At 30.3% G+C, this 22920-nt stretch overlaps 1 protein-coding gene across 1 annotated transcript in view; it reads left to right on the top strand.

Moving 5' to 3' along the window:
• The first annotated feature begins 2878 nt into the window (after nt 1–2878).
• Nucleotides 2879–22920, top strand: part of LOC123654558 — a 34570-nt gene continuing 14528 nt past the window's right edge. The window contains exons 1-20 of the mRNA XM_045590457.1: nt 2879–2945; nt 4295–4399; nt 5060–5244; nt 5656–5958; nt 6686–6893; nt 7601–7771; nt 8720–8842; nt 9177–9482; nt 10812–10985; nt 11569–11703; nt 11787–12095; nt 12164–12343; nt 13042–13167; nt 13247–13552; nt 14901–15071; nt 16656–16784; nt 16861–17175; nt 17358–17531; nt 22181–22297; nt 22417–22575. Coding sequence (XP_045446413.1) covers nt 2879–2945; nt 4295–4399; nt 5060–5244; nt 5656–5958; nt 6686–6893; nt 7601–7771; nt 8720–8842; nt 9177–9482; nt 10812–10985; nt 11569–11703; nt 11787–12095; nt 12164–12343; nt 13042–13167; nt 13247–13552; nt 14901–15071; nt 16656–16784; nt 16861–17175; nt 17358–17531; nt 22181–22297; nt 22417–22575 — 3763 coding nt within the window. The remainder of the gene's footprint in view (nt 2946–4294; nt 4400–5059; nt 5245–5655; nt 5959–6685; nt 6894–7600; nt 7772–8719; nt 8843–9176; nt 9483–10811; nt 10986–11568; nt 11704–11786; nt 12096–12163; nt 12344–13041; nt 13168–13246; nt 13553–14900; nt 15072–16655; nt 16785–16860; nt 17176–17357; nt 17532–22180; nt 22298–22416; nt 22576–22920) is intronic.

Raw genomic sequence — 22920 nt, 5'->3', positions numbered from 1 at the left:
ACCTTCAATTATAATTCATCATATTTAAAGTATTCAGTATTGGTGATATTGGTCGATCTATTTTATATTGAGTTTAATAAAGATAAGACGTACCTATTTATTTTGAAAATATTTATACAAGAATTAACCAAATAAATATTGGTAGGAATTTAAATACTAAAATGATGTTTCTTTTGTAAATAATTCGTATAATTATGTGTATTTTTATAGTATATATATAGTCACTAGTAATTGCTGATGTGTTTGTTGAACATATAGTTTTTATTTCCAAGTACAATTTCCACCTAAATATTCATTATATAGTAACGTAGTTAAATTTTAAAAAGTAGCATTTGTAATAAAAAATGAATATATTATTCATACTTTTAATGCCGACATAATTTATAACGCTTTAGCCGGTAATATACCACTGCTGGGCATAGGCTTCTTTCCCCATGTAGGAGAAGGATCAGAGCTTAATCTACCACGCTGCCCCGATGCGGGTTGGCGGATATATTCCCTACTATGAATAACGACCGCTATCATGTGTGCATGCCAACCAACAACAACCGGGGCCAACGGCTTAACGTGTACCCAGACCACGGCATACATCTGTATAACCAATACAAATGTTTGTCATGTGCGGGAATCAAACCCGCAACTGCCACCGCAACCGCCTCAAACCAGTGCTGTGACCGTTGCGCCCACGCATCGTCAAATAATTTATGATCTTTGGTTGTTTATTGTTTAAAATAACAATCCGATCCGTTAGCACAGTTAGCAATGGTACTATTTTGCTTATAGTGTTGTAGGTTCAAATCCCGCCTACAGTATATGTATAATAATATGTAATTATTTATTCATATGTGTATTATTAATATGTAATTTTATTACAAAAATATATCATTAATAACGTAAATCCTATTTAAGTTGCCCACCTTAAGAATAGGCAATCGTATGTATATCAAGCATGTTATCTTACGAATATTTGTTTAAAAATAATAATAATTCACTAGAAGTCAGACATCATAACGAAATGGAATCAAAATTTAATCTCCTGATACTAAGATTTATCGCATTTTCTTTGTATCCTTATGTTATCGGTTACGCGGACACTTAAAATGTTATCAATTAGTGTGATATTTTTATACTAATGGTGGTGAAAGGTAAACGATACAAGAGTTCTGTTTCATTTTTTATAATAATAATAATAAAAATAATTGTTTATTTGCAAGAACATTGTGTTAAAGTTGTATAAGATTAACATTAGTATAGTCCAAACATGTTCTACCTTACGGTGTGCAAATATTAAATATTAATGTGGTTCGATACAATATTTTTAACATTATCTGTAGATTATTTATCATTGAATTATTTATACATTATTTAATTATTTATAGATTATTAATATACGATATACTTTCTTCCTAAAACTATACAATCAATATTAATACAATTGAGAAAGAAAAAAATATTAAATTATTTATACATTATTAATATATGTTATAATTTCTTCCTAAAACTATATAATTAATATTATCATAATTGATATGTTTCTTAGATGTCACGTTTAATTAACTATCTCTAAGGTCATTAAATTAATATCCTAAATTCCGTAATAATATTACATATACATATATAAATATAACTATTAGTATATAAATGTTATAAGCAGGAATGTTTATTAAATTCACTTATTTTATATTATAATTATAAGTTTCATTAATCATAACTTTATATTATATTAACCGACAAGACAAATAATAGTTATTAATTAGATTAGATAAATAATAATATTGTGACAGGAGAATTTTATATATATTTAATATTTATATGACTGAAATCTGTTCCAGTATTATAAAAAATGAGTGAATCTAAACTAATTGCAACATTAATGTAAAGATAACTTTAAATTCCACAAAAAATAGAGTATCTAAGTCTCCTTTTATATTATTACAAATCCGAATAGAAAAAAGCACACTAAAACAAATTTGAAGCCCGATTAAAGCCCGATTTAAAAGAAATGCATCATGATAAAAGATAGTATAGTTTTACGTTACAATCATATGACATAGTATATCTTAATGTACTAAATTTGATTATAAATAGTGTAACCAATAGTTATACGGTACTAAAGAATATAGCCACCCCCTCTCTTCCCGTGGGTGTCGTAAGACCGGTGGCGGGATAACCATCCAACTGCTGGCTTTGAAATACACATGTCGAAGACGGGCAGCAGCGTCTTCGGTGCGACAAAGCCAGCCCTACGGTCACCAACCCGCCTGCTCAGCGTGGTGACTATGGGCAAAACACATGAGTTCACGTTATTTTTGGCGTAAACTTGTGGAGGCCTATGTCCAGCAGTGGACTGTATAGGCTGTAATGATGAACCAATAGTTACGTGTTATATAAAGAAGCTTAGATATTTGTTTCAGTGTTATATTCCTAAACTTACTATCAGTAATATCTCAAGTTCTGTATCAAATAAATCAAATACCCAAATGTTACCTTTATAAAAAGAAAACTGTACATAATGAATGCTTCAATATTTATACTGAATGCCACAATCAGATGTCGGCATTTTTAAATAGTTTAGGTTCATTTCTATTTTGGTATAAGAATGTATATATTCGATAACACATTTATCATATTTCCTCACCAAGATATGAATCTATAAGTTTACTGGTATAATTTTATTGACATCATCCTTTATCTGCATACACGCATACCTGATGATAACGACAAGTTGATTAGTTTTGTGTAATTTCAATAAATACTGACGTATCATTTGTTGTTTCGTGAAACGTAAAAAATAAATTTTATTGTTCTGTTTTAAATACAAAGAAGTGTATCGTCTGTTCTTGTAATGTGATTATAAATATAATATTGTTACGTGAAAATGGGACGTTTATGGTTATTATTTCTTTATGTCGTTACAACTACGTTTATTATACATGGAAGTAGAGGTATGTATTTACAGCATATTATATTATATACATTTTTCTTATAAATAATTATGAATACTTGTAAAAAAGTTTTTAACAACATATTGTGACTGTCTAATAAAAAACTTTGTGGTGATATATTTATGTTTTATTTTGCATCATGAAATCATGAATTGAATGAATCATGCAATTATCCTTGGCCGAGCACTTTTGCATGAAACTGTATGTACTACATATATTATTTAAAAAATGCGAAATAAAAAATTGCCAGCAGCACGAAAAAATTTTTAAGATTACCACATTAGATTACAATATTTTGCCTTCTGTCTCTATGTTTATACTTTCGGTTCCCCTGTCTGTTCAAAAAGTCTACCAATAACCATGCCAGTTACGTCTGTTCATTTTCTAAATAGACATAATTTACAATTGCTAAATAATACTGCTCTCAAGCAGCGTTGTGTTTCTGTGTTGAGTATGATGGCAAAGAGCGGCTAAGCTTCAGACTAGGTAAAACCGAAATATGCGGTTTTTGGGTGTGGAGGGCGGAGGGTGTAGGGGAAGCTATACAAGGTAACACTGCCACACTTCGAAACCCCATGAGATATCCATGGTTAAAGTTATGGAGATATCCATGGTTAAAGTTTTGAGATTAGAGGAAGAATTTAAAGCTATTATAATACCTTTGAGCTCCGCGTCTGACTTCACCTTAGCTCCGGCGCTGCGGGTAGTGCAATCCATGCGATCAATCATTCTCCCCCTCCCTTCCCCCACGGTCCCGAAATTCGGTTTTTCCTAATCTAAAGCTTTACCGCAAGAGCTCCTGTGAAAGATCGGGGGTAGTATCGGCAACGTGTTTGCGATGCTTCTGGTGATGCAGGCGTCTATAAGCCGGCGTCTATAAAAAATTACCATCAGATGAGGCGTACGTTTGTCTACCGCCCTAGTCGTATTTAAAAAAAATACAATAAAAAAAATACAACAAAAATATAAATAAAAATACTGTAGTTACACGCAATGGTTTCATAAACCCCAGTCACCTTAAACAATCAATCCCGTACATTTATTTTAATGTTATTGATTAAATAATTATAAAAAAAAAAACATACTTAACGGTCCCAGCAGGACAAGAATCCTGTAGCGGGGAACTAACAACAACATACCAGCGTGAATACACAGATTACAACAAACATAATTATTCTGAATGGCCTAACCAAATACTTTTCATGTATTTTTTATAAGAAAGCCTGTTTAAGCGATAGTTAATTATTTGCATTTTTATGAACACATTTCATATGAGAATAATACTAAACATAATGTGTATGTGAAATAACTATAGATAATTATATAAAATACTGTAAAATTATTTTTAGGATGCACAATAAGTGGAATCTCTAATTGGCTATTACCTCAAAACAGAGAAATTTTCGACATTCATGATGGGGTTATATTCAACGCAACAACCTCAGACATCCAAAGTAAGTTGTCTTTCTACATTATTTTAGAAGTATAAGAAATTCTAAATAGTTAATTTAGTCCATAATAAGCAAATTTGAAAGATCTAATCCGTAGAAAATTATTATGCAAATACTTGAGTTTTGTATCTATAGTATATAGTAATATTTTCTTAAATTTATATTTTTTTTCAATTCACAAGGAATACATATAGAAAATACTGAAATTGACATTTTCTATGTAACAGATACTAAGTCATAACTACGGCTAATATCAAATATCATACAATCTCTTATTATAATAGTAGTGAGCATAGAATTCAATGCGCGAATACTTGTAATTGTTCTCAAATATAAAAGAAAAACCGACTACAATTTACTTCGATAAGTATAGTTAGTACAATACAATACACATTATTAAAAATACCTCAAAAGTAGTTGTTAGATCTCGCTTAAACTAAAAGGCTCTTAAGTTTAAGCTTAAAATAGGCCTACAGAAGTAGCAACTCATTTCAAATAAATAAATAAAAAAACAACCAAATCATACCCAGTAAGGATGGAGATCGAGTTTTTTTAAATTGTGAGATAAAATATAAAAATAGTATAATTGAAAACCTCTTCCTTTTTAAAGTCGGCTAAAAACGGCGAGTACGACCAGTACAAAATAAAGTGAATCATTTCCAGGTATAATTGGTGTAACCCATAGAGACGGACTTAATAGTGGGCCTTATGTTGATATAGCACATATTGATTCCGAGCTCATCATTTCAACCAGTGCTACTTTCAGAAACTTTGAGAATCATGAAACTGTTCCATCCATGGGTTTTTCTATAAATTTTAGATGCTCCGATGGTTCTTCAGCTCCTTTGGTAAGTCTTATAATAAGTATAAAAGTATATATTTTCAATTACATGCCCCTTTTTGATAAAAAATAACGCCTTTTAATAATGAAAAAAAAATGAAAATTTTTAGTAAAGATTTTCTAATAAAAATACCAATTTAGATAAATAATAATTAAAATAAATATTTGTTTAAACACAAATATCCACTCTGAGCGGGAATCGGACCCGCGACCGTCGGTGCTTAGGCGCCAACAGCATACGCACTATTACACCAGAGTGGTATTTACAATACAAAACATATAAATTACACAACAGTATTTGAATCATTTTGGCAAAAAGATGAAAGCTTTAAATGGCAACTTTAATTGAGCCTTCAGCTCTTGCAACGCTGCTTTGATTTATCGGAATCTATATCACCAGTACATTTTTCTTTTTCAGGTTTTTAACATTGATGTGATAGATACAAACAACAATGACCCTGTATTTAATTCAACCACTTACGAATATACATTGCCATTTCCGATTCCGCCAAACTTTTCAATAACTAACTGCATCAACGATTTATTCGTCCGTGACATCGACTTAACAACTGAAAGAATTGAGTTTACATTAGAAGGGAGTACGTTATTTGAAATTTCATATGGCGGATCGACGGTCCCGAAAGAATTCACAGCTATATTGAGAACCACGACATTTATCAGATCAATCACTGAGCCGATATTACTTACAATAACAGCAACGGTAAGATTTGATCTTATTTGAAATTCAATTTTTTTTTTCAGAACAATTATTGTTACAAATGTCTTAAAGGTTAAAATTTTTTTCCTCGATTTTATGATAGCTTGTTTTAATTTTTAACCGACTTCCAAAAAAGGAGGAGGTTCTCAATTCGACTGTATTTTTTTTATGTATGTTACTTCAGAACTTTTGACTGGGTGGACTGATTTCGACAATTTTTTTTTAATCGAAAGGTGGTGTGTGTCGTTTGGTTCCATTTAAATTTATTTGAGATCTAACAACTACTTTTCGAGTTATATCTAATAATGCGTTTTTACTTGAGGCTTTTTCGTCGACCTACGTTGTATTACACCGCATAACTTTCTACTGGATGTACCGATTTTGATAATTCTTTTCTTGTTGGAAAGGAAATATCCTTAGTTTGGTACGAAGAAATCAGGATCTGATGATGGGATCCCAGAGATCTCGAGGGAAACTCTCGAAAATCTGCAATAACTTTTTTGCTGGGTGTACCGATTTTAATAATTTTTAATTTAATCGAAAGCTGATGTTTATCATCTGGTATAAATTTTATCGAGATCTGATAACTACTTTTTCAGTAATCTTTGATAACGCGTACTTACTTGACTATTTTTTTGTCGATCTACGTTGTATTACTCGTCGATGTAATTAAAGTCGGTTTTTTTTCGTTTGCGAGCAAACATAATTATTGTTTCTATGTTATATTTAGGACGTAGATAGAACTGGTGATCCACGAAGGACAACTTCTACTATAGTTACAATCTTAGCAGATAGCGAGTTCTCGTTGCCCGAAGAACCAACTTTTTCGCAACCCTTCTATATAGCGTCGTACACGAGAGAACATGATATCGTTTTAACAGATTCTATTACCTTAAGCCAAGGTTATGACAGTCAAGTGATATTTAGTCTGGACGGGCGTAAGTACCTATAATAACAAAACATTTTATGCTTAGATTACATTCAGTTCTGGCATATTATTTTAACGGTTTGGCTTTTTTTTTCAATTAAATTAGGTCTACCCAACGTGGCGACTATGGTCTCTTGACACATGAGTTCGCGCAATTTTCGGCGCATACTTGTAGAGGTCCAGCAGTGGATTGTAATAGGCTGAAGTGAGTAAGTGAAATTAGACCGAATTTATATAATTTTGTTAACATTGAGTCAAATATTGCACTGTTGAATTGATGCACTTTTATTTCATAATTTGAAATTTTTATTACTTGAATAAATGAAAATAACAAGTAACAATCAAATTTTACCTAAGTTAGCTAACCCAAACAGGGGGCTATTGATTACAGACTAACTAATTATAATTACACTAATGTAAAAAGTGACTAAAAATGTTTATAATTGAGTCTGACTTATTTTTCACAAGCAGTTGTGTGTTGGTGGTGTCAATTGTTTTTTCATAGATTGAAACTATGTCTTCATCAAAATGTTTAGTTTTTTTTTAATCGATTTTACTCGCATAACAAAAACACACAAATTTGGCCGCTCGTTCAAATGGCTTAAATCGAATTGTATATTTTAATTGGACTTACTGACATTTTTTTTTTTTGGAAAACATACTAAACAAATGTTTCGCATATGTTAAGTTGCTGAAATAGACGTCTATTTCTTTTAGAATTTTCCGATTATTTTTCACTGCTAAGAAATGAAAACCAAATCACCCTCAGAGTGGAAACTGAACTTGACTTAGAGGAACTTGAGCAAAACGAGATTTATCTCGTCGTTAAAGCGGAAAGAGACTACACAAATGGCGCTACCGCAACGATCATTTTACGACTACCCAAAGGTAAATATGTGACAGGCAGTAAATTATAGCCATAAGTGTATACTAAAAAATATTGTTATTAGTGTTTCGCAATAATGAAGAGTAACTAATGTTGTTATAATTAGTACTAGAGCACTTTTACCTGCGGTAGTTATCGCAGATTGATTTTTTTTTCTGGAATAAATATCTTAATTATATGATTATTATCATCTTAACAATAATTGTGCGATAGCGACGATTGATCTTGATAAAATTTTGTAAATTGTTAAAACTTTTTTGTAAATTTCAATCTTTTTGTTTTTTTTTCAATCAATTTTATTGCACAAAATAAATTTGTTGATGATGTAGGGTGAAAAGTAGAGCTAAAAATAAGAAGTTCTATGTAAAAGGTTTAATTGCATATGGCAATATGTACTTGATATAATCTAATACTATATTATATGATGATGATGTGATGAAATTAGTTTTAATAAAGTTAATATTCTGTGATAACTAGTTATCTAATACTTTATAAACTCGTCCCTTAAAATATGTTCATATTTTTTTTTGTTATGGCGTTTGTTTTAAACGTATAATTTTTTTTAATCCAATAACAAACTAGCCACAAGTATTTTATAGTTTAGATTTTTAATACATATTACATTTACACAGTTGCAATACATTTATTAAGTAATAGGAAGATTTTATTGGCGTTTTGTTATTGGTAAGTATGTAGATAAATCAATATGATAGATTATAGATTAAGTTAGATTAAGAACGAAAACCACACTTTATAAATTATGAAACAGGTAATTTGAAAATATAGTGTACGTCCATATTGTTTTTTATTTCAGTAAAATAGCGGTAAGATATTTCATAATCTGTTTTGTATTTTTTATTATTAAGTGGCGTTTCATAAAAATGATAACTGTTTATTTGTGTGTTAGAGCTATTATAGCATTAGCCTTTCCTAGATATATTTCTTTACAGCTAGGGAATTAACATTTGAAAAACCATCGTACAGTGGAACTCTGGAAACGAATATTGTTAACTTGGAAGATGTTATTTTGAATGTGGGTTTCAACAACGACGTTTTGTTTCGACTTACTGGACGTAAGTTAATATATTTTTCTTATTTTATTTATTCAGAAAAACTTACAGGTATACATAACAAATTAAAAATACAATTAAAAACTAAACGCCATGTAGAAGTTTTTACAATTAAGAGATTTGAGAGGAAAACAAATTTAAACTTAGGATAGTTCGAGAACTTAGCTGGATCATTGAACTGCTTAAATATTATTATAATGAAAATATATTCATTTAATAATAAAAAATCACGTTATACCAATTATAAAAGTTTAAAAACTATTTTTATTATTAGTTTAAAAAAATATCAAATATTATATATTAAAAAATTTCAAATTTTATACTTAATTTTCAACAGGATTTGCAGAGCTATTTAATATTATAAATTATGAAAATAGAGTTGTTATTGAAACAAAAGAGGCAATATCAGAAAACATATTACAAGAGAACAATTTCCTTGTATTGACTCTAACTGCATCCGCCCCATATGCTACAACAGCTTCGACGACTATTTTCCTTGAAATAAAAAAAGACGACTATGTGACACCTGTATTCAGTCAAAACATTTATAGCGGAATGTACGTATCCGACTCAGAAGTTACATTTCCAAACATCGTTTTAACCCAAGGCTACGATGAAACAGTAACTTATAGATTAGAAGGAGGTGAGTATAACTTATTTCTTTACAATAAATAAATAAATATATTTTTCTTAATATATCTAAAATTTCTTACTAAACATAACTAAATAAGACTATAGACGTTTCAAGAGCTAATGCTTACTCTCTATATTGGAGAATACTTTTTTGTCTAATTCGCAACGCTGCTCTGATCAAGGTTGGCGATTTATTTCTCTACCATGAGTAGCGATAGCTATAAGATATTTATGATAACAAACGGAATCAACTTCAGATCGTTCATCAGCCCTGAATGGAAAACGAAACTGCGATCGTTGGCGGTTAGTTAGGTACTTCTTCAACAGACTTACCATTTTTAATACTAGAACATTTCGTCATTTAGCTGATATAATTCGTTCAATTGCAGGCTGAGAAAGATTATGTTTCAATATGATGAAAATTTTACAAACAATTATACGCACTTATAACTTCACACGCAAACGTTTTTGGCTTCAATTTATCTCCGTTGTCGTAACCTATGTCTTTAAAATTCCTGATCAGAAATTTAATAATAAAAATTACAAGACTCCCATACATTCTTTCAACACCTCTCCACCTTTTTAAAACTTCTAAAATATGAAATTCTCGTGTCGCGGTGTTTGTACTTAAACTCCTCCGAAACGGCTTGACCGATTCTCATGAAATTTTGTGTGCATATCGGATAGGTGTGAGAATCGAACAACATCTGTTTTTAATTCCTCTAAGTTATAAGGGGGGTCGAGAAGGTGAATAAAATATATGGCAAAACAACGTTTGCGGGATCAGCAAATTAATCTATAATAATTGTGTTTGCTTGCTTCAATTACACGGACCATTAACACAACGTAGGTAAGCCAAACAATATTCAAGTAATTACGCGTTATCAAAGATAACTCACTTAGTTATCATATCTCGATCTAATTTAAATGAAGCCACAAGCATCAGCTTTCGATTAAAATAACAATCATCAAAATCTTTACACCAAGTAAAAATTTGTGACGTATAATACAACGTGGGTCGATGAAAAAATAGTTAAGTAAATACCTATTACTAGTGATAACGCAAAAATCAAACGCTTTAAAATACATCTATAAAGAATAAACCGCTACTCCTCTAGCGGATAATACAGCTTATTGCGTTATAATACATGTGACATGTAACAACTTCATTAATTTGATCGATAGTCACCGTAGTATTGAGAACTTCCTACTATTTTGAAGTCAACAAACTGAAACGCTCATTATTTTTTACAGGAAACATTATATGTGAAGTTTTACATGTAGCAAATATTCGAATATTCTTTAAAGAATGCACTTGATTTTTCCTTTTATGTTACAGAATATGCAAATTATTTTACGCTAAGTTCAAATTTAAACAACGTTTTACTTAATTTAAATTCAACAATTCCTAAAGATGTAATATTTAATGAGAAAGTTTTGCTATTAAACATTTTGGCTGAAAAACCTAGAACAGTCGGGGCAAACACAGCTATCGCTCTAAAATTCGGAACAGGTAAATATTACTAATTTTGTGCTAAAACGCAGTTTATATATTATTTTCAAAAGAGTAACTGTGGAGTTTCTTGCTAATTCTTCTCTGCACTGCTTTACTTTTACAAAGGAGGGAGGGAGTGTGGGTTTTTCAATTTATCGAATTTCTATACCCATATTCTAGCACGCAATGTTACTAATTTTATTAGAATATAATGTCTGACGCGTTATTTTGTTTGTGTCTATTTATCAGTCGTTAAAGGTCAGTTCGTATCGTATTTTGATCTTGCAATAAAGATCGTTTTTACGTAAATTTGTTCGAAATAACGCGTGATAGTCGCAGAATGGAGCATGTGTACACTTCCTGCAGCACCGGATTTAAGGTAGAGTCAGAAATAACAAAAATTTAATCTCCCATAAATTAATCTAGATGTGATGTACATAATAGCCGTATTATTTAAATAGTGTTTGAATTATTAATTACTTATCGACATTCAAGAATTTTACAAATAAAACAATTTGTTATCATTATAATTATTATCATATTATTAATAAATATTTATTTGTTTGATTTGGGTATATACTGATATACATTTGTATTCCAGAATTAACGGAAGCTTCAATTTTGAAATTCTCCAAGAGCACTTACAACGGCCACTTAAATGATGGAGAACTGACAGTAGAGGAAATAATTTTAGAATCAGGGTATACACCACAAATCACATTTACATTAAAAGGAGGTATAGAAACAAACATTCGAAAAAATCGTGACAGTATAAGACATTATTTTAAAAGAACATTTCAAATTAAATTGAAATTTCAGATTTTAATAATAGCTTTACCATTTTAAATACTAACAATGTAGTAAAAATTGCATTATCGAGTACGGCATCCATAGAAGACCTTGCACAAAACAGATTTGTAGTGTTGGAAATTGAAGCAACAGGAGAAAGAGCTGTACCCGTAATAACAAGTGTGATAATTGATATACCAGAAATCGAAATTGTAAATCCAATCTTTTCAAGACCATTCTACAGTGGATCTTACAGAAAAGATAAAGGTTTAGTATTCACAGAAGAAATAACTCTTCAAAGTGGTTACGATAGCAGTGTTTTATTTAGCTTAGAAGGAGGTAATAATCATGTTTTATCCGTTTTTCGTAATAATTACGTTTCTTTATAACTTTTTTTTTTGTTGTAGAACATTCACAATGGTTTACTCTACAACAAAATGAAAATTTAATTGCATTGATTTCCAATCAAGTCAATCCCCTTCCTCAAGATATATTAGACCAACATAGCAACTTAATGTTTGCAATTGTAGCTAATAAACCAAATACTACTGATGGAAAAGCAGCAATACATATTGATTTGCCAAAAGGTAAAATTTTAGCTATTTTCATTATGGTTATGATAAAAATATTATTTTAGATATATTTAAGTTCGAGGGTTCTTTTATTGTTACAATAATATTGATTGTTTTGATATAAATAGTTATAATTGCAGTATAAACACGAGATGGAATGACAATTTATTCCTACTGTGCAAAGTAAACGTCTCTTTCTCGGTTATGATATTCGCATGTATCATAAAATCCCACATACAATTTGGTAATTGTCTCAACATAAATTTAAAATTTTTATTAAAAAGAAATTGATTAATAAAGCGTATTATTCGGTGCAGGCATACATAGTTACTAAACATGTGTAGACTTAGTGTCGCTATTCATGCAAAATATTATATAATCTACATTTATATTTATACATCTGCAGAATCTACATTCCAAATCGGTAGCTTTACTTCTAAAAATAATAATCACTTTAAAATTTTAATTCGTAAAATTTCGAATCGAAAGTGCTTTTGAAGCCTATTTGAATTAAGTTGCTTTTGATTTTGATTTTATTAACAAGGGACCCTCTAGTTACTTTAGTTAAAAATTTAGCGAGTGTGTAAAAATCATTTTTATCTTGGAAATTTTACAAAATATTAACCTTTCAGAGCGAATTTAAAATATTTCGCTTTAAAGTCCCTAAAAAACTGTCCTTCATCATAAGTAGTTAATTAATATTAATTTTTCAGAAACGATGAACCTACAATTTGAGAAAAACAGTTATATAGGACGTATAGAAAATGGTTATTTACATTTGGAAGAAATACGACTTAATGGCGTTGTTGTATCTTCCGTTGAACTAAACCTGGTAGGTGGTGAGTAAAATACTAATACCAAAGTAATTCATTGTTATTTACTGTAACTACAGTCTCAAACTCCTGATTATTGTTACAGACTATGAGTCGTATTTTGATATAACAATAGAGTCTGGTGCTATAGTCATTCGACTTCTTGATATACCTGAAGAAGTAATTGAAAATAATAACGTGATTACACTTAATTTAGAAGCATCTCAAATAAATGCAATTAAAGGCCATACAACAATTGTTTTGGAAATTATTAGGACAGAAGTAATACCACCCATATTCGAGCAACCCTATTACTTCGGTGAATATTCGAATCAAGAAGGTTTAAGCTTCCCTAATGTGATTAGGCTCATTCGAGGTTTTGATGAAATCGTCTCCTTTGAACTTGAAGGCGGTAAGTACTTGAAAAACGTTTAGATTGTTAATTGATTGTTGGTTGTCTTGTATGGCTCATGGCAATGAAATCAGCAGAAAAATATACTACACTGTCCACTCACTTAAAGGTCTTCAATATTTTTTTCCTTTTAGTATAAAAATTTTGCTTGCGTAATTCCTTCTTCTACCCATCCTCGACTATAGAGATGTGTGCTATTTAGATCTGACACAAAAGCTACTTAATAAGTTAGAGCGCCTACAAAATATAGCGCTAATGCTTTATCTTTGGTTTGAGTTAATATGATCAAATCTCTCAATTTCTTACTTAAGGGGCTACACTACCTCAGCTCGAATTCAGATTTCACCTGTACTAACACACATGAGAATTGAGAGCGCTTGGTTGTTCATCGCGCGAATTATATGTATTTTCTCCCCACAAACATTACCAATGGTTATTTTTTTAAAAACGCAACATATAAAATGTTCTTCATACTTATTTCAATTACCATGCTTAATCTCAAGTCCATAACTTCTATATTTACTGAGATATTAAGGTTTTAATACAAAAATAGAGGTATCTTTGCGATTTTTTTGTATCGAGAAAATTTTATGGAATCGTGTTTTCGAAACATATGAAAGATAGTTTATGTCTTGAACTTTACCATACATAAATTTGAAACTTAAATATTCAGTAGTTTGGAAGATATGGGCATCCTGCCGAGTGGAAAATAAGCAATTTGAGGTAGCATACACTCTTAAGTGCCCCCCAATTCAGTTTCGCCATGACATGCACATCCTTTCTTTACTTTATTATTTATTCAATGATCCATATTCACATTTGTATCTTCAATCCCACTTCCAGTTACTTCCCCCCTCCCTCTCCAATACACTCTAAGCGTCCATGCATTACAATGATGCTCCAGATCCCTAAGCATAACACCAATTTTCTATTTAACTCTTTCACTATACGTATTACTCTTTAGAACGAGCTAAAAACTATAAATGCTTTTAAGAACAGCTTGAGAAATCACCTTATTTCTAAAGTCAGTCTTAATGTATAAGACGTAGAATATATACGTATATGTTTAGTTATGTATGTATACGTAGTATGTACGTTTTGAAATGTTCAGTGAACCAACTAAATTGTTTTAAATTTTTGTTTCGGCGCGACGATCGTACAATATCCTCCTTGCTTATATGACACTACTCCTCGATGAAATAAATTTTTAAAAATATATACTACGTCAATGTGTATTTTAGGTATAGTATTACGAAGAATTGTATATCTATACGAAACATAAAAAATACGTGAAATAGTAAAACGCGATACAAATACCAATTACAACATTTTTTTTCCTACTTCACAGACAGTTCGCAGTGGTTCAATTTAGTCGAAAGAGAAGAAAACAACTTCACGTTAACACTTAAAAATGAAAACTTGCACGATTTAACAGATAGAGATATTTTGATATTCACCGTTGTAGCACATAAAACTAAAACTGAATCTGCTCACGCTACTATTGTTATTTCATTAAAAGGTAAAGTATTGTATATGCATAGTTTGTGACTTTATTGTTTTAAACTAGCTGTGAATGAATTCTGTTGGTGGTTCTTACTAAATAAATAAATAAATGAATTTAACAAAAATGTTATTGTTCAGTTCGCAGAGTTATAAAATAAATTTTATAAATTTCTTAAATAAAAGTATTCACCATTCACATTATTACTGTTATTTCATCCATTATCACACAGCTCAGAGAGCACTTTAGACATTAGGTCTTTGTTATGATAATAATATACATATATCTATTACAATGGATACCAGATAGCGATCAACAAAGCAGCAGTGTAACAGCATGGTAGATTAATCTTATATTCGGTTTCCAACTAATTAGTCCGGTGAACTGAAAGATCATATTATATACTACATTAATAATTAATTCACGTAGAACGTATAGTTATAACAAGAAAAAATATACCCAATATAAGTAGATTTTTAATCAAACAAGAATGAGTAAATGAATCCACTAACAAAAATTAGCCAGAGAATTAGTATTTGATATCAGCATAAATCATGTAATAAAATATTTAATGTCGAAATAAATGAAACGCTTATTTGAGAAATGTAACAGAAATGAAGAAATAAACGTGTCACACTCATCGGCCCATAGTAGGATCAAATCGTGTGTCGGCTTGATAAAAAAAACATTTGTCATGACCATGAATCAAACCCACGATCACCCACCAACAGCTATACAAATAAATAAAAATGGAGTGTCTGTTTGTAATATTAAAATAACCACTTTTTACTAAATGCAACCAAAATAACATTTATAATAACATCTGTCTGTCTGTCTGTTTGTTCCGGCTAACCTCTGAAACGGCTGTGCCGATTTTGATGAGAAACATATTATAAAAACAGACAGTAAAATATACTTATTATCTTTATAAATGTCACATATAGCTGAAAAACTACAACTGCGATGTTGAAAATGTTTTGTAATGTTTATTATAAAATTTTGTTCTTATGTAAGTAGCAATGATGTCTTTATGAAAATAAGCGTCTTTAAACTTTTTATGTACTAAGTATAAGCTTCACGAGAAGTGTGACAAAAATATAAAGAAAATAAACTTTAAAATAACAAAGAAAAATTATTTAATCTGATCATTATACTCCGATTTTAATTTTGTGGTTGCGTACTATCCGATATCTAGCAATTTAATTATTAAGAAAAGATTAATTCGTACAATGAGTTCAATTCAATTATTTATTTAATATAATATAGGTTCTGTCAATTTCGCACATATAACTTCGCCAATTTGACGAGAGACTATTCTAGCATTGTGTTGTTATAGCCTAAGAAGTAGTAATGAAATGCACACTACTTATAAAACGTTTAGAAACTTTAATGATTCTTTGATGATTCTTAACCGCTTGAAACTATCGAGATTCATTATCATTTTATTAGTTAGAAAACACTTAAGAAAAAATTTAATTGAATTTTTTTCTTTTGTATCCATAATTTAATATTATAGTTTGTTCGATGGAAAAAAAATTCTATACAAAAAAATGTCATTATCATAATAATGGTATGAATTTTTATATTCTTTTTTTACAAAAGGAGGAAACCCTACATTGAAGTTCGAACAAACAAGTTATGTGGGGTCTATCAACAACAGCGTTGTTATCCTGAGCCAGATAACTCTAAGCGAAGGATACCACGAAAATGTTTCTTTTAGTTTGCATGGAGGTAAATACTTACAGTTTTGCAAATCATTTTTAAAATACAATAATACAGGCTCGTACTATAAAATTATGCATTTCAGCACTGGCACCATTCTTTAACTTATTGCTAAATGAATCAATTATAACTTTGGAAGTTTATGAAATTATACCCGAAGAAGTACTAGCGGCGAACAAAATAATTGTGCTTGACTTAATAGCATCAGCTCCGAACACTGAAACAGCGATTGCCGTGATAGTACTCGATGTCATAGAAAATGAAACGCCTCCATTAGAACAATTAATTTTTGATAGAACATATTACACGGGTCATTATTCTAACGGTCAATTTGAATTCAACCAAATAATATCCTTGGCCAGTGGGTACGACAGCTCAACGATATTCAGATTAGAAGGAGGTATGTACAACTAACTGTGTTTTATTTTTCATTACATTTTCTGCTGCTTAATTTCTACAGCGAATTCTTTGCCATAATTAAAATACTTCAGAAAACACCTGAACGATTTGAATGTGATATTTAATTGATATTATGTGTATACACGCGAATGAATTATAAAATCAATTATCTTTACTCCATAGCATTCACCGAATGGTTTCACCTTCAGCAGTCTGAAAACTGGGCAACACTTGTGCTGTCCGACTCGATTCCATCCTCCGTCCTCGCTGCAAACCAAGTTCTTGTCCTCGACGTACGCGCGGAGACTAGCGCCGGCGCAACCGGAAGAACAATTGCCGTTGTGACACATGATTATGGTAATATTTATAATTGATTAATATACACAAAATATAAAATTTACATATCTCGGTAAGAATCACAAATCACAAATAGGTCAAAGTATCACTTTATGCATTGCTGGTTAGTCAATTCGTGAACTAACGCAAACATACAAGGGCGTTTATTTGATATTTTGGATCCCAGAAATGAATGAATAATAAATTAATGGTTAGTAAACAAAAAAATACTATTGATCTAATTGTATATAAAACATTAAAACTCGATATTTGTTTATATACTTACCAGTTTAACATCATACTACGTATATACATTGCAAATATTATTTCGTATCATAAAACATAATATTAGCCATAACAAATAGTTAAGATAGTTCCGACCCACGCTTGGATTAAAATAAAAAAGGTCAATAATAATGATATGAAGGCAGAGGACCGTAAACCTTTCGTCAAAGGGTAAAGGAAAAGGGGTATAGAAAAGGATAAATAGAAAAAATAACAATAATAAAAGAGCTGTTCATAATAAAGTTAACCTTTTTTTTGTTAGATTTTTCTTACGATTATGAAGATATTTTACATACTGTAATTAACTGAATTTCAGTAATATGTTATCGGTCTACATAGCAGCATTAGATGTCATCAATTAGGCTGTTGTAAAGTATAATATTTAATGTGTCATCACTATGAGAACTCACTTCAGCTACAAGAGCAAAACAGTGTAAATAATAATTTAATAAACTATACGCGCGACTACGTTTTTTCACTTAAACTTTTTTACTAAAAGTAGACTAGAATACATATTTAGGGTAGAAATTATTTTGTTACAAGAAAAACGAGTGTGCCTTAGACCACACTACTGAATTAAAACTTACGAAAGGTAACTAACTATCTCTGTTTCTATATCACTAACTTATATCTTCCACTCAACTTCCGTTAGCCTCGACCGATCACACTTTTCGTAACGCTCTCGTCACGCATTCACCTGTTTACTCCCCAAGTCAAGCGTACGTAAAGAAGTATTACTATTTTATAAACTATATTTATACTACTACTATAAAACTAGTTTTAATATCTATTTTGTGGCTAAATTGCTGAGTTTTTTTAATATTTTGTATGGAAAGGAATTATATACGTGCATTACATATCGTTCAATTTAATGCCTCTGTATCTTGAATACCTTCTTCTTAGAGAAAAACTATCGATTAAAAAATATTTACTTTATGACATAGCTCGATAAATATACTTAATTTTTTAGTATCATAGCGATTCAACAGGGAAATGCTGCCAGCATTCTTGGCACAATTCCACGCGGACATGATTTATACCAAAACTATCTGTAAATATTTAGTTCTTAAGTTGTGAATTGTAAATATGTATAATATTTTGTATAAATAAAATTATAATTAATTTTTTAGTGATATATATATATATATGTATGTATTATAAGCTTCCTATTAAAATGTACTAGTTTGTCTAAGTAGAGTCACATCATGTGATACACCAAACAACTTCGTTCGCGTGGAAGATTCTATCTGGATACTCATTATTTTTTAACGACGTTATCCTGATCCCATGCAAATTATGGGATAAAAAGTAATAATTTCAACATGTGACCTTCTTTATCTTATTTTAACTTTCCAGATAAAAATGTACAGATATATAGACAAACATTTAAAACGTTATAAAAAACAATATATTTATTTTCTCGTGAACAAATAATTAATATGTACTTTATTTCGTGATAAAAATTCCAGGATAAAGTAGTAGCATACCTATATGTGACTCCAGAACCTGCTCTATCTTACAGTTATAGTTCCAATATATTTTAAATTGATTACTATATACATATAATCCAGGTAACGTTGTTATTAATTGACACGCAATACCATTACAATTGTAAATTTTAGGTCGATTATAATTATATTTGATTATGATTTACTTTCATTGCTCGCTCAACTCGTTTCCAATAACAAATTTACTTTATTTGTTTATTATCAGTTGGGAAAGATGAAAAAAATTGCTGTTGGCAGTTAATGGCTTGACAAACAACATACAAAAGGACGTTTCATTTAAAAAATTGTTAAGTATTTGGTCCAAATAAAGAATGTATTATATATTATTATATTATTGTATCCCAGTTAGGATAATTAAAAATCTAGCACACCCACGGTTGAGAAAGTCCCCATACACTATATAAAGGGAAGTTAAAGCTAATATGTCAGGCTGCTCCATTGAGTTAAAGCTACAAATATTTTAGGTATATATATGCTAACAGAAAACACTGCAACATGGTCACACCGATAATTGTTCTTTATTAACGTAGTAAGTTGACGAGATGGGTCTCTATCACAATTGACTTGATCTAAAAGAAATGTTTGTACAAATAAAAATGTCCGCTTTGAACGACAGTAGAACCTGTGACCAGCAGTGTTAATAAAACTTTCATGATTCTAGCCCTGGTACGGTCCACTTTATTGATGTAACTACATTAAAAAAAACATCCACTGTTGTATTGTCAATAAAATATTAACATACACACTATTCTAATCAGTAAAAATTTTAACCGAGTTCAAAAAGTAGGAGGTTATCGGTTGGTATTTTTTTATGTAAGTACACCGATTACTAATTACCAAGCCAAATGTAACTCTCGCCGTGACTTCGTCTAGAACAAAACAATTCAAGCGTAATAGATACTACTCTATTGTACAACTGTATTTAATTACAGTAGTTTACCAATGATTTATTGACAAATTTAATTTAAGCTGTTTAAAATATTAAGTTTTATTTTGTTTAGGGCCTGGCTCTATTTTTTTAGGGATTTTGAAAACGAAATACAGAGTTAGCCGTAGCATGTCAAATAAATTAGACCATCTATGCTTTGGTCTGTCGCCAGATACGGTACAAGTATCAATGTTGAAAATTATTACTAACAACAAAAATATTTCTTTTTCCGATATGAAGTTGCTTTTTTTAAACATGTATGAGACATGTTTGAAGTGTTTTCTATATATAAAATCCTAAAATAATTTTATTCCATAATCTCATTAAACGTATTAATTAGTACCTACCTGGCAGCAGTCAGTGCCTGCATCTCAGCTTTATTCTAGCGCAGATAAAGGGAATCCCTTGTCTTATAATAGGTACATCTCTAAATTTCTATAAAGATGATATTTGCAACTCACACTTAATCGGGATCAAACTGTGTAATTTTTAGGTTGGGTTATTTTTTATCCATTTCGCATTCTCGACTTCATTTTTTGTAAAAGAAATTTCGTTACATTCTTTGTTTATGTTATTTTAATTTAGTTCATTGAAATGTGTCTAATACATATTATTATATTATTGATATATACACTAATATATATATATATATATATATATATATATATATATATATATATATATAGAGAGAGATCTTAATATCCACCGATTACGATATCGTAAGGACTACTTATGATAAGCTCAGGTCACCCTATGATATACCTACTCTATTGTTAAAACTCATTTATTAACTCGACGTAATCAAAATTCCTTATAGATTATATGCTCTTTTTACTGAATAAATTAAAATATCAACAGTTTTACATGTGGTTCGATTCGTTTTTTATTTTGTTTCCAGAAGAATAGAAACTTCAAAAAAACGTCTGCAAAATAATTATTGAGAATATTTAAATTTTATTTCTGTACTAGTACATAAATACATGGCGAGTTTAACTAGTATAACGTAATTAATATGAGTAACGCTACACATACGCATAAAATTTAAAAAATTATATAGTAATAAGTGTAAGAAGTATTTATAAAAGTATTCAATTCTGTATTTGTTATTCTTATAAGGTAGAATATTAAGGTTATTTACATATGTGTATACAACATTATATTTAATTTGATTATGTACGTAACGAAAACTGTGTTAATTATACTATTAAATATATTGAAATATTTGTATTTCATAAAAAATATATTACGTGGGTATATTATAAGTTGAATTGAGAATTCGTAAGACTATCTACACAGAAATTCCCATCAAACTCATTAAGTAATTTGGTACACCAGAGTACACGTGAAGTAAATCGAGGAGTCATTTCATCCAGTAGCTACAAAACCCGAAACCGAAGTTTAGGAATTAAACATCACATGTCTTTGCAGCTGTTTATAAATAAATGAGTTTCAGTTATCTTAGAATAGAAAGAAATTGAACAATGATTCGTATCGTAATGACCACTGGCGGATCCGCAATCTTAACATAAAGAGATAGCCGGACTGAATGATAGATAGAAAATTATAGAAATGTATAAAATTAGTATTATAGTCGCATAAAATAGAATTTTTTACAAACTTCAATTTTTAATTTTACTGTAGAAGGCTATTTTTACATAGAAAAATGATTGTGTATTTTTTTTTTGTGAAAACTATAAAACTTAATGCTATTGTTATATACCTTATCATATTATAAAGATAACTAAATTACTAATGACAAACACAATATCGCAAGTAACATTTATTATCGCGTATTCATTGATTTGCGATGCACGTACACGACTCTATTTAATTTACAAATACGTACAATGTGTGGTTTTCGTTCTAGTTATATGAAATTAGATGTTAGTTTAGATTAAGATCAAAACTTAGTTTTAAATGTTGTATTTATCACATTCTTCCATTTTTAGAAACCGACGAGGCATTCGACAAAATTCTTTATGATGGAAAACTCGAAAATGGCGTGGTATCCCACGAAACGATTACCATATCCGGATACAGTGGTACCAGTTTAGAAATTATTGGAGGTAAGTGTTGATATTTATAAATTATTTTATCATTAAAAGTAAATCGTGGTCTGTTAACCTCTAGGACTGCTCGTTGAGTTAAGATAAGCAAATTAAAGTAAATTAAAATAAAATTTCAGAGCATCAGTCTTCGTTCCAAGCCAGTGCTCAGAACGGCATTGTGACGATAAGCCGGTCTCCGTCGGCAGCGCCTTTGCCCGCGTACCTCACGTACGTCCCGTTGACACTGCAGGCTGATCGTGCTAGCGCTGTACTTCTGCTAGACGTCGTCGATTCAGGTACTTGCTCCTTTTCTAAATAGCTAAACAATATTTATTGATTGATTCAACCTATCATATACCAGTGCTGGGCAGTACCTCTATTTGCATGTAAAAAAAGAGTCGGAGATTAGTCCACTAAGCTGATAGCAGCCTCTGACAGCTTAAAGTGCTCTCCGCGGCACGCTGAAGAAACCTACAAGGCCTGATATCTGCCACTACACCAGGACGGTTGTCTAAATTAAGCAAGCCGTATACTAACGTAGAAACAGAACACAGCTTTAAATGAGTACTGCAATAAATAAATACAATATAACATGCAAAGTGTTAAAAATTGTGAATTTAGTTTTTATGAAAATACTCAAA

The sequence above is a fragment of the Melitaea cinxia genome, chromosome 6, assembly GCF_905220565.1.
Source record: "Melitaea cinxia chromosome 6, ilMelCinx1.1, whole genome shotgun sequence".
Taxonomy (NCBI): domain Eukaryota; kingdom Metazoa; phylum Arthropoda; class Insecta; order Lepidoptera; family Nymphalidae; genus Melitaea; species Melitaea cinxia.
The sequence above is the reverse complement of the archived record's forward strand: the minus strand, read 5'-3'. Positions and strand labels throughout refer to the sequence as shown.